The sequence below is a fragment of the Pogoniulus pusillus genome, chromosome 25, assembly GCF_015220805.1.
Source record: "Pogoniulus pusillus isolate bPogPus1 chromosome 25, bPogPus1.pri, whole genome shotgun sequence".
Classification (NCBI taxonomy): domain Eukaryota; kingdom Metazoa; phylum Chordata; class Aves; order Piciformes; family Lybiidae; genus Pogoniulus; species Pogoniulus pusillus.
Genome location: NC_087288.1, coordinates 1 through 12,139, shown reverse-complemented (window position 1 = coordinate 12,139; position 12,139 = coordinate 1). Strand labels below are relative to the sequence as shown.

Below are 12,139 nucleotides of genomic sequence, written 5' to 3'. Positions count from 1 at the left end.
TTCTTACCACCTTCATGTAGGTGGCAGTAGTGCTCTGTGGGTGCTTTGGAACGGTTATCAATCATGACAAACATACTGTGTTAGGTCAGAAGGCTGGGAAATCACTGCAGCTTCATCTGCTTGTCGTTTGTGTAGGTTCTTTATCTGAAGCTACTTTTGCACTAAACCTTGTCTTCAGTCAGCCCCATATGTCAGCTGCTAGAGGCTGGGCACTGGTTTACTGTTCCAGCATTTTTTGCAGTCTGTTAAGACTATGTGAGACACTGTTTTGTTCTTGCTTCCAATAACTCAAGATCTTCTATTTAATGCAATTCATCATTCTTCAGCATGTGAAACGATGCTCAGTGAAACTGAAACATTTCTTCAGTACCTTATAGCTGGCAGAATATTTTCTTCTTCACTGTCATCTTGCCACTGGATGACAAATGAAGTGAGCCCTTTTGTAGCATTACAAGTTCATTTGCGATGCAGAATGTCCCAACTTAGTGGACTTGGACTAAGTAGCTAGGCCTCTGCTCCATTATTATCCTGTGGAACATTTCCTGTAAGGCTATAGATACTTTGGCTATTAAAAGATACAGGTAGATATGTATAGCTTATAGCCACGAGGAAACATCTTCTGACATGTAGCATTAGGAGATGCAAGCTGTTGTTCATTATTGGGTTTTATGGGAGGTGAGTTCAGTTTTTAAGGCATGAGCAACCTTTGTCATGGATTTTCTCTTCTTTGGTCAGGCAGATGTACCCTTAGGAAGTGCTTCCACCAGCAATTTTAATGTACATTATAACCTCCAGTAGTTTGTGCACTTGAAATGAGTCCATTTCAAGTGAGAGCAAGTAAAATGAGTTAACCTTATAGGATGGATTGTTCACAGTAATAACTATGTGTAGGAAAGAATAGTTTCAGAGGATCTTTGCTTGTCAGTATTCCTTATTTCAACATTCAGTGAAACAAAACTCACATGGGATGGGAGCAGTTGCAGAACTTAGGTTTGCTTAGAATTGGTAGCAGTAAGTGTACAGACTAATAAATTCTCAAGTTACCTAGGAAAATTCTGATCTCCACACATTCTGTAATGCAACTGATTAAGGTCTCAGTAGTTTGTTCAAGTAATACACATTCTTCCAAAGTATCTAGTGATGAAATGATGGGTAAAAGTCATTGCTGGAAAGTTGAGACCTTTTGAAACCTTCACATCCAGCCCATTATTCCAACCTGAAAAGAGACTGAGCCCTAGGGGATGGAACCTATCCCATGTGAGTTTTGTTTCACTGAGTGTCCAAGTAAGGAATAGATTAAGATGTGTCAATAAACTTGCTTGATCAGCTTATCTGGATCTCCTCTTTTCCTTCTCTGCCTGGAATAGGACATTTTTTCAAGTAGTAGCCCTGGGCAGTATTACTTTTCTGTGATCTGTCACTATTGTTCTGAATGGAAATAGTAAAACCAAACCATACCATAATGGTTTTTTGTCTGGTTTCTCATATTGATAGAGACCTTTAAAAAGAGAACAGAATGAACTTACAGAGAAGGCTTAAATGTGACTCCTTTTAATAGTTACTGAAGTTCACATCATTGTACTATGTAGGAACATAAATTTCCAATTGAAGTACCATTTGAATGTTCTCATGCTTGTCCTTGCTGTACAAATTCCTCAAATTGCTGGGTTTGAAGGCTTTAATAAAAGTAGTTTTAGGGTTTGGTTTCAAAACAGTAGCTCACCTAAGTCTAACTTTTGGTGTAATGTATAAAAAAACCAACCTTTGTGACTGTGATAATAATTCAGGCACAATAAGTTCAGTCTGTAGAAAGGAAGCTGTGTGCAAAAAGTACTTTTTAAAGAGTACTATAGAAATAAGGTAGCACTGAAAATGTTTATTTTGTTTCTTTTGCTCCCCTCCCCATCATCTTCCCTCTGCAGGTCTGATACTCTGCTGATAGACAAAGCTGTGCCAAGCTGGTTTGTAAGAGTGGAACACATGGTGGAGAAACTGCTGGAATGTAATGCCCAATGCTACTGGTAATGTCTCCTGCATCTGTTTTGGTTTTTGTGTGTCTAGGTTTGGGTGTTCAGGTGTGTGTGTGTGTGCTGGAAGTCTTACAGAGCTCTGTTTCACTGGTGGTGTGATCACTTCATATTTCTGTTGCATCTTCTGGAGCTGCTGTACTGGAATGAGGCTGGTAACCAGTGTTAAATGGTGTTTTATCTCAGGTTTCACAAATGCACTGGTTGGGCAACAGGACAGTTTCCCTCACATAACAGATACAACCTGCTTCAGTGCCTCTCAGCCTGCTGCTTGAACAGATTTGTACACAATTCCCTTCTTCGTGTCAAAGAAGGCGTTCCTTGCTGATGTGAAATCCTACTGAGAAATAGGTTTTAGAGTGTGAGTAAGGGTGACTGTGAATATGCACTAATGATTTACAATGAAATACATTGCAGGATCCTTAAAAACACCCTCTAATCGTGTTAGGCAACCCTGAACAATTCAGCACAGGAGAAACTGCAAAGGAAAGTCAGTCTGTGGAAGTGCACAGACAAAGCCTCTTTACAAGGGTCCACTGGAGAGAAGAATTTAGACAGTTGTAGGCACGTGTTGTTTCAAATTGCAACTCACTTTAAGCTGTTTCTTCTCATGTCCTTATTACAGAAAAGGTTGATTATTTTGTCATAGGTGCATTTGAAGAATGAAACCCAAAGCTCTCACCATGCCATACTGTTCTGTGCAAACCCCCTAACCTAGCTGCCCTAGCTTGTGTCGTAGTTGTGAGAATTGAGTTGGACAAGTTGCAGGAAATGTTATGCTGGTGGCAGAAATGAAGAAGTATTGGTGTGAAGTTGATTTAGAAAGCAACAGACACAGTAAGAGGGAACTCTTGGTGATGGTAGCTGTTTTAAGCGTTAGCCACAGGTTGATGATTTGTCAGGGACAGAAGGGACCATACCTTCTCCACATCCATAACTTTTAATTTTTCTTCTCTCATAATTAACTTCTGCCTGGGAAGTTGAGTCTAGGCAGGAAAAACGTGGAGGTTACAGCCTTGTTTGGGTGTACTGTGTGCCACTTGAGTTGTTGTCCAGTCTTTCCTTATGTGGACTGCAGCAGAGCTGGGATTCCACCACGATGTGCCTCTGCTTAGCAACTGAAACGATGTTAGAGTGACTCAACTTTCAGTGGACAATGACAGCTTATGATGTGTTTTGTCATGGGCTGCAGTTAGCAGTTAAATTCTTCATGAGCAGCTTTTGCATAACTGCTTCCATGGTAGAGGCACAGCAAATACTGGAGTGTCTGGGCAGAGCTGGTGATCCGTGCTGCAGACTGCCCGACAATGCTGCAGCGTTGGCTTGCCAACCAGCACATGCCCAGTCTGGGTGTGGGAGAAGATTGCATAGATTAGTAAGTGTTGCTTTCTGTTTGCCATAACAGAGCATACTGTGATCCTTCTTTTGGGGAAAAATAAGCTGGAGAGGGGGTGAGAGTGTTTGTTCCTAGCTTTAATTAGCTTTCTCAAGATGCTTTTACTGTTGTGATGACTGACAGTAGACCTGCATACTTAATTTTCACCTGTAATGATCCTCTTCAGGAAGTGCTTGAATGGTAGAGTTTTGCTTTCAGAAGCAAAGCTTCAAGAAGAAACTTTTTGGTGACCTCCACTCATCCAGGAGGTATTAATAAGAATTAGTAAGCAGTTTTATGAGTAATGTTTTAGACCTGGAAGAGGGGAGATTTAGAGTGGATATTAGGAAGAAATGCTTTACAGCGAGGGTGGTGAGACAGTGGAACAGGTTGCCCAGGGAGATTGTGGCTTCCCCCTCCCTGGAGATGTTAAAGGTCAGATTGGATGAGGCCTTGAGCAGCTTGGTCTAGTGGAAGGTGTCCCTGCCATGGCAGAGGGGGTTGGGACTAGGTGATCTTCAAGGTCTGTTTCAACCTAAAGTGCTCTATGAATTGATGAAGGTTGGATGGGAAGACCAAGTGACTGTATTAACTGGCAACGTTTAACATGCTCAGAATAAAAGTCACAGTTTGTTCTCTAGGCAGTTCTTGAGTCACACCATAATTCCATAATTGAGTAGAACACTGATTCCTCAGCATTCCTCTCAAAGCAGTAAGGGCTTGGAGATTTCAAGAGGAAATTTGTGGGGAGTATAGCTTCAAGTTGAGCTGTATTATCACTGAATGGTTGCTAAAAGAACAGAAACACATTTCCAGTATGGGATCTCATGACCACTAGTTGGAATACACAGTGGCTTTTGTTAGCTAAAGATGTTTTTTACAATCTAGCTTTTAAAATTAAGAGGCATTACCTTAAAGTTTACTTCACTAATGCCAGTTCTATTTGGGGTGTAACTTCTTCAGTTGGTATTGAGAATGCTGGCCTTATTCAGTAGCCATTCCTCTGAACGTGTCACAGGAATAATACCTAGCTTTAAAAACATTCTTTTTGGACTCTCTGGGGCTTCAGCATGCCCTGGAAATGAAGAAATTGGGGATAAAAGCTTTTCAGGCTGTACTAACCTTTGTGAAATGAGTTTGACTGCAGTGCTGTTTTTTACTTCCTTGTAATGACTGATAGGTGTTTTGTCCCTTAAGAATAGCTGCCCTCTTTCTATAGACAGCCTTTGTGATGAAATAGATTAAACAGAGTTGGACAAACTTGGCAACTTGATTGCATTTCTAATGATTTTTTTAATGAGCTAGCCTACCAGTGAAGCCATAGTTATTCACAATTTATTAAAGCCAACAACTGTATCTTCATTTTCTGGAATGAACTCATTGTAGCTCTCAAGAATGATTTCCATGTGCAATGTGCCAGCAGTTTGTAAAACCAGAAACCAGTAAAACCCTCTTACCTTTCTCCTCGCCTTGTTCTGCTCAGAGTGGAAAGTAACTTGTGCTGGATGTTGCTGGAAGTGCAAAACTGGACCAGCATTCCAGTACTTAAGAAACTACGTTTCAGTCTTCAATTCAAGATCCCTTAGTGACTGTTTTCTTTGCTGACTTTGATAGGGCTGCTCTTGGAGGTTTCTTCCAACCTGGTGGGTTCTATGGTCCTATGATTCTGTGATTGGATTGGGCTGATCTTGGAGGTCTCTTCCAACCTGGTTGATTCTATGCTTCTATGCTTCAACCATTCCCAGTTCATTCAGAGACCTCTCTTGCCGTTAAGATGCCTCAGTGCCACAACTGGAGTGAGACTTCAATGTTTCTGAGCCTTAATTCAGTGCTCTCTCACCTGCTGCCACTCATGACCTGAAGCGTCCCTTAGAATTGCTAGGACATCCAAACCAGAATTGAATGAAAATAGTTTGTTAACCTTACTCCCAGTGCACCTCAATCTTTTGTCATGCTTGGATATGACCTTTTACACTGTTTCCCCTTTATTATAACCAAGTGCATGCAGAGAAGTTCCTGCTCAAAGTCACCTCTGCAGCCCTGCAGCAAAGAAATGGGAATGAAAAAAAAACCCTGGCAATTTATCTCCTCGAGCCTGCTGGCCTCAGCACTTTGCTTCCTTCAGATAAAGGCCAGCAGGATCCTGTTAGCTTCTCATCAGAACTCTCCAGCTTCCTCAGCTAGCATCACTTAGGTGCTGGAGATGGTTGTGAGAGATGTGGGGCTGTTATCAGAGAAGCACAGAATCAAGCAGGTTGGCAGAGAGCTCCAAGCTCATCTAGCCCAGCCTAGCACCCAGCCCTCCACCACCTCCCTGGGCAGCCCATTCCAATGCTGATCACTCTCTCTGCCAACAACTTCCTCCTAATATCCAGCCCAAACCTGTCCTGGCACAGCTTGAGGCTGTGTCCCCTTCTGGTGCTGGCTGCCTGGCAGCAGAGCCCAACCCCACCTGGCTACAGCCTCCCTTTGGGTAGTTGTGTGTAGAATCAAAGAGGTTGGAATCATAGAATCAACGAGGTTGGAATCAAAGAACCATGGAATTAACCAGGTTGGAATAACAGAATCATAGAATTAACCAGGTTGGAATCATAGAATCACAGAATCAAGCAGGTTGGAATAACAGAATCACAGAATCAAGCAGGTTGGAATCACGGAATCAAGCAGGTTGGAATCACGGAATCAAGCAGGTTGGAATCACGGAATCAAGCAGGTTGGAATCACGGAATCAACCAATCCAACCTGCTTGATTCTGTGATTCTATGGTTTCTCCCTTCCCTTCTTTGTACCAAGGAACTGATCTCAGTGTGGAGCTGCAATAAATGTTGCTCAAGTGAGATGTGACTCTTCTGAGCACAGCCAGTTTGTCATTTCCCCCCCAAGCAAACAAGCTGCTTGCTCTGCAACTCCAGCTTGCTGCTTAGCATCGCTTAGAGTAGCTTCCTGAAAGAAAGCCCTCAGCTACCTGGAGTAAACCTGGAGAGGGAAACCACTGCTGCTGCTGCCTGTGGGCTAAGAAAGCTGTTCCAAGGAGAAGTTTGACTCTGCTGGCAGGGGGTGGATAAGCTAATTCAGCTTTTCTTCCCTTTGCACTGATCAAGGCAAGTTCTGCACGCAGCCTTGCTGCTGTTGTCTGCAGCTAACTTCTTACCTTTGTTTGAAGTGGGTACATAAAGGATGAGTGCACAGCAGGGGATCAGCTTTGTCAGGCAGTGAGTGCACAGAGTGCTCATTTATCTCATTAGGAGTTGTATGTTTATTACAATAAGCATGCATAACTTAGAATCCAACAGGCTGGAGGAGACTTCCAGGCTCAGCCAGCCCAGCCTAGCGCCCAGCCCTGGCCAATCACCCAGCCCATGGCACTAAGTGCCCCAGCCAGGCTTGGCTTCAACACCTCCAGGCACGGCCACTCCATGGAACGTGCAGCTGGTGCTTCCAGAGCCACTCCATGTAAATCTTTGCTGCTGTTGAATTCTGCAGGTCTCTCCATGTATTGTTGTCTCCAAGTGGGACAGATAAAAGTCTCCTCCATGCCTGACAATGCATGACTTTGAGAACTAGCATCAGTTATTTTTTAGGCACCTGCATTTTCCCATCTCAATTTGCTCCATCACAAGTAGTGCACTGTTGGATTTCCAGAAGCCTTGTATCAATTTGAGTATTGCCTTTTGCACTTGAGCCCCAGCTGAGCAAAAGTACTGTTCAGTGGTGCAGTGGAAGGAGGCTGGACCCCTTTAAGAGTCTTTGATCACAGTCATGTAAGCAGCAAGCTGGTTTTCATGCCAACTAGAGCTTCCCACTAACCACCTCTAGAATGCTAGAATCAGTCAGGGTTGGAAGGGACCACAGGGATCATCTAGTTCCAACCCCTCTGCGATGGGCAGAGACACCCTGCCCTAGAGCAGGCTGTCCAGAGCCTCATCCAGCCTGGCCTTAAACACCTCCAGGGATGAGGCCTCAACCACCTCCCTGGGCAACCCATTCCAGGCTCTCACCACTCTCCTGCTGAGCAACTTCTTCCTCACGTCCAGTCTGAATCTTCCCCGCTTCCAGCTTTGCTCCATTCCCCTTAGTCCTGTCCCTACCTGGTAGCCTGAAAAGTCTCTGCCCAGCTCTTTTGCAGGCCCCCTTCAGCTACTGGAAGGTCACAATAAGAATAACAGAAAATAACCAGGAGAACTGTACTGGAATGAATGACATTTCCACATGGGAATATTGCTGGTGTCTTTCAGAGTCTTTTCATCTTCCCTGGACTAACTGAAAACCCCTCTTTCAGTATGTGACCTTGCCTGAGTTGCCTGCTGTTGTGGTCTTCAAAGATGGAGCTTCCTTTGTTTCTGATGGTAAGTAAAAGTGGATATTGGCCATATCATGGAATCAGCCAGGCTGGAAGAGACCTCCAAGATCACCCAGTCCAACCTAGCACCCAGCCCTAACCAATCAACTGGACCCTGGCACTAAGTGCCTAACAACCAGCCTGTACCTCTCTTGGCACAACTTGAGACTGTGTCCCCTTGTTCTGTTGCTGGTTGCCTGGCAGCAGAGCCCAACCCTAGCTGGCTACTGCACTGCTCCTGTGCACTGCGGCCCTCCTCTGGACCTGCTCCAGCAGGTCCTTGTCTCTTCTGTTGGAGGTTCTGTAGCTGTGTGCAGTACTCCAGGTAGGTGTCACCAGAGCAGGGCAGACTCATAGACTCAGAGTCAAGCAGGTTGGAAGAGAGCTCCAAGCTCATCCAGTCCAATCTAGCCCCCAGCCCTGTCCACTCAACTAGACCATGGCACTAAGTGCCTCACCCAGGCTGTTCCTGAGCGCTTCCAGACACGGTGACTCTGTGGTGCCACAGCAAAATACTCCAGGTGGGCCCTCAAGGGTATTCTTTGAGCTGTCATGGAAGGGCTGTGCTTGCCTTCCTCTTCGCTCTATTGCCTTGCAACCAGTCACCCACCAAAGAAAAGTTCACTCAGTGACCTCCTTGATCTGCATTTGATTTAGTTTTACTTTTGAAGCGGCCTGGAGAAGGAAATTTTGTCAAAGAGAAACAATTTTAAACTGCTTTTTGTGATGTGACCTGTCTGCTTTTGCCACCCCTGTCAAAACACACAAGCCTTGTTTCAATCCAGGCTCCTAATTCACTTTGCACAAATCTTACTCTCTTAAAATGTATTAGAAGGGTTTTTGTAAACCAGTCAGTGCAGAGGCCCTGCAAGAGACTGGATATTGTTTTATGTGCAGCTTACCATTGGGCAGGAAAGTGCTGTCAGTCACAGTTCCCTTCCCATGTCACATTCCCTGCTGGGAGAGGATTGTTTGTCCTTGGTTTGGGTGAAACTAATCAGCCAATCAGCACTGCATGCTGTGCTCTAATACACTTTTTGTTCAACAGCTGCAAATTGCTTTAGCAGCTTAGGAGTGACATTTCTGGAAAGGTGAGAGACCTTGTCTGGAAACAGTAGAGGGTTAAAAATAGGCTTCTCTAGGCTGAAATAAATGTTATTGCCCACCTCACAGCAGCAACAGAAGAACACATTCTGCTTGCTTGCTTGCTTTCTCTTTTGTTGTCAGAGTGTGAAGATGGTGATTTGTCATCCTGGATAAACAGAGCAAGATTTCAAGGGTATCTTCATGTGGATGGCTTTACACTTCATGAACTTGGAGACAGAGGTGAGCTGCTGCTGCCACTAAAGTCTTTGCCATCTCTTCTACGGAACAGGAGTAACAACTGAGGAGCACTAAGAAGTAACTTTTCAAGCCCCTGAAATTATTTACAGTTAAGATGGACAGTGCCAGTCTGTGTTTGGTGTTGGTGAGACCTGCTCTACTGACAGAAGCCTCATCCAAAGCCTGCACCAGTCCTTTCCTCAACAGAAAAAATGAGTATGTCTAACCCTGTAGTAGTCACACACAAAAAAATGAGTAGGCCTTTTAATTTGAGAGCAGTTTAGGATTTGCATAAACTACCTATCAACTCCTGCAGTGCCTACAGGGAACTGAGAAGTCTTAAGTCTGGATGGGTTTATGTCTTGTATCTGATGGGTTCAGGTAACTTTGAAGTGGATCTGCTCTGTAGTTTTTATCATGGAATCACAGAATGGTTTAGGTTGGAAGGGACCTCAAAGCTCATCCAGTTCCAAGCCCCAGCCATAGGCAGGGACACCTCCCACTAGGACAGGCTGCTCAAGGCCTCGTCCAACCTGGCCTTGAACACCTCCATGGATGGAGCATCCACAAGCTCCCTGGGCAACCTGCACCAGTGTTTGACCCCCCTCGCTGGAAAGAACCCTTTCCTAACATCTAGTTTGAATCTCCCCTCTGCCAGTTTAAACCCATTCTCCCTTACCCTGTCATTACAAGACCCTGTCAATAGTCCTTCCCCAGTCTTCCTGTAGGTCCCCTTCAGATACTGGAAGGCCACACCAAGGTTTCCTTCTCCAGGCTGCAGAGCTCCTGCTCTCTCAGCCTGTCCTCAGAGCAGAGCTGCTGCAGCCCTCTCAGCATCTTGGTGGCCTCCTCTGCACTGGCTCCAACACTTCCATGTCCTTCTTGTGCTGGGGGCTCCAGAACTGCCCCCAGGACTGCAGGTGGGGTGTGAGGAGAGCAGAGGCAAGGGGCAGAATCCCCTCCCTTGCCCTGCTGCCCACACTGCGCTTGCTGGAGCCCAGCACAGGGTTGCTGTCTGGGCTGCACTCACACTGCAGGCTCATCTTCTAAGTCGGAATACTTTCCAGCTGGGAATGCATGTTTCCTTTTTAAATGGTTTCAAGTATTTTATTCCTTATTTTAGGAAAACTTGTGGCTATTGCAGTCATTGATGATAAAAACTCTTCAGTGGAACATACCAGGAACAGAACTGAGTGTTGGTGACAGTGTGGGAGAAGTTAGCTGATATGATGTAGAGAACTTGGGGAAGTTTGTTAGATCTGAAGAGATGCCAGGGTGAGTGAGTGAACTTGTGGATGTTCCCTGGCTTATGACTTGTGGGTGTTCCCTGGCTTATGACTTGTGGGTGTTCCCTGGCTTATGACTTGTGGATGTTCCCTGGCTTATGACTTGTGGATGTTCCCTGGCTTATGACTTGTGGATGTTCCCTGGCTTATGACTTGTGGATGTTCCCTGGCTTATGACTTGTGGATGTTCCCTGGCTTATGACTTGTGGATGTTCCCTGGCTTGTGACTTGTGGATGTTCCCTGGCTTATGACTTGTGGATGTTCCCTGGCTGAAAACAAGAGAGCAGCAAGGCAGGAAGCACAAAAGCAAACCTCTCTCATGAAGGAAACAGCACAACTTCAAGCACAGTTTTAAGCACAGCATACCAAGGAGGAACAGAAATCCCAAGCAGAGCAAAGGGGAGGAGTGGCTTAGAGAAAAGCAAAAGCACCCCACAAAGGACACAGCCAAAACACCACCCCACAAAGGACACAGCCACCCTACCCCCGCAAAGGGGATCAGCCAAAGGCTTCTGCCTCTCCTGGGGCAGCTTAAAAAGGGGAGGTCAATTGAAGTCTCCTCCCACCCCAGCTGTGGCCACTTTGCCCTCCCTGCTCAGTGCCCTTTATAAGCAGAGCAGGAGGAGCCCAGCCCCAAGCTGGGCCCATTGCGGGCCAGGGGATCCTCCGCCTGGCATCCCAGGTGAGTGCGCACGGGTGAGCACCGGGTGCGTGGTGGAGGGTTTCAAAGGCTGGGGGGCCTGGCTGGCCCCCTGGCTAGCTAGGGCTACCTTAGGGCTGGGCTACTGACCCACTGCAACATCCACCTTAGCTCACGGGTGCTAAGTCTGTGTTGCTACTGAGGCTGAGGTTTCTCTAGGAGGTTGGATCCTCGAAGGTTTTGCTCTGGCTTCTGCGATGGAGGCAAAGATGGAGCAGGAGCACCAACTGGAGCTGGTAATGGACCAGCAGCAGCAGCTGGTAATGGAACTGGTAATGGAGCAGAAGCTGGTAACGTAGAGTGGAGAGGAGGAGGAGGAAAGCAGCAGAGACTGCCCGGGGGAAGGCAGAGAGTGGGGGCAGAACGGCAGGGGCTGCCCGGGGAAAGGTGGAGGGCAGCGGCAGGAGGGCAGGGAGGAGGTACAGAGCTTTCAGATGCTGAGCTTCAACAGAAAGACCTGATGGAAAAGAAAAGAGACTAACTTGTTTAGCAAAAGTACTCTCTGGAATTTCCCAAATCACTTATTTATTGAAGGGAGTCATTTGTTGGTCATTGTCATCACGAGAGGTCCCTTCCAACCTAAACCATTCAATGAAGTCTTTTATCAGCTCCTAGGATTAGTGACAGTGGGGAATGTTTGCTTGCTATGAGCTGAGGGAGCTGTTTCCTAAATGGAATGTTCATTAGTTCTTTAGCACCTGAAAATGTTGGCAGGCTACTTGATAAACCTCCTGGAACACAGGGGCCTGTTGAATTGTTTTCCCAGTGCCTGAACAACTTGCAGTGCTGTAATGGGTTAGCCTCCTGTTTCCCTCCAACACAGAAGTGAGGCAAAAGTAACACAGCCAAGGAAAAACCCTCTGGGTTGAGATCAAGAGGTAAATACAAAATGAGATCCTGCAGTGCACAATTACCTTAGCCTGTTTCTGTTTGCAGAAAGCAGGAGTCAGCCACCTGCCACCCATCCCCTCCTGACCCCAACCCCAGAAACCCAAAGCAGCACTTGGCACAGGAGGTCTCTCGTGTTGCAGTCTCAACTTCAAGCCCTGGAATACTTTGCTTCAGCCAGCAGCATGGGGTTGGATACC

The 12,139-nt window shown here is 46.0% G+C and overlaps 1 protein-coding gene across 30 annotated transcripts in view; it reads left to right on the top strand.

Moving 5' to 3' along the window:
- LOC135186455 (protein disulfide-isomerase TMX3-like) overlaps positions 1 to 12,079 on the top strand; it is a 41,778-nt gene extending 29,699 nt beyond the window's left edge. For 20 of the 30 annotated variants that reach the window (XR_010306879.1, XR_010306898.1, XR_010306876.1 and 17 more), the window contains 3 exons: positions 1,923 to 2,021; positions 7,682 to 9,067; positions 10,188 to 10,343. Coding sequence is in view for 1 of the 30 variants with exons in the window: in XM_064164083.1 (XP_064020153.1) it covers positions 2,013 to 2,021; positions 7,682 to 7,748; positions 8,969 to 9,067; positions 10,188 to 10,267 (255 nt within the window). In the remaining 29 variants the exon portion in view is untranslated. Of the gene's footprint in view, positions 1 to 1,922; positions 2,022 to 2,213; positions 2,389 to 7,637; positions 9,068 to 9,116; positions 9,281 to 10,187; positions 10,344 to 11,987 lie in introns of those variants that run through there. The other 10 variants (XR_010306897.1, XR_010306902.1, XR_010306901.1 and 7 more) reach the window with 10 other exon arrangements.
- Positions 12,080 to 12,139: the final 60 nt, after the last annotated feature.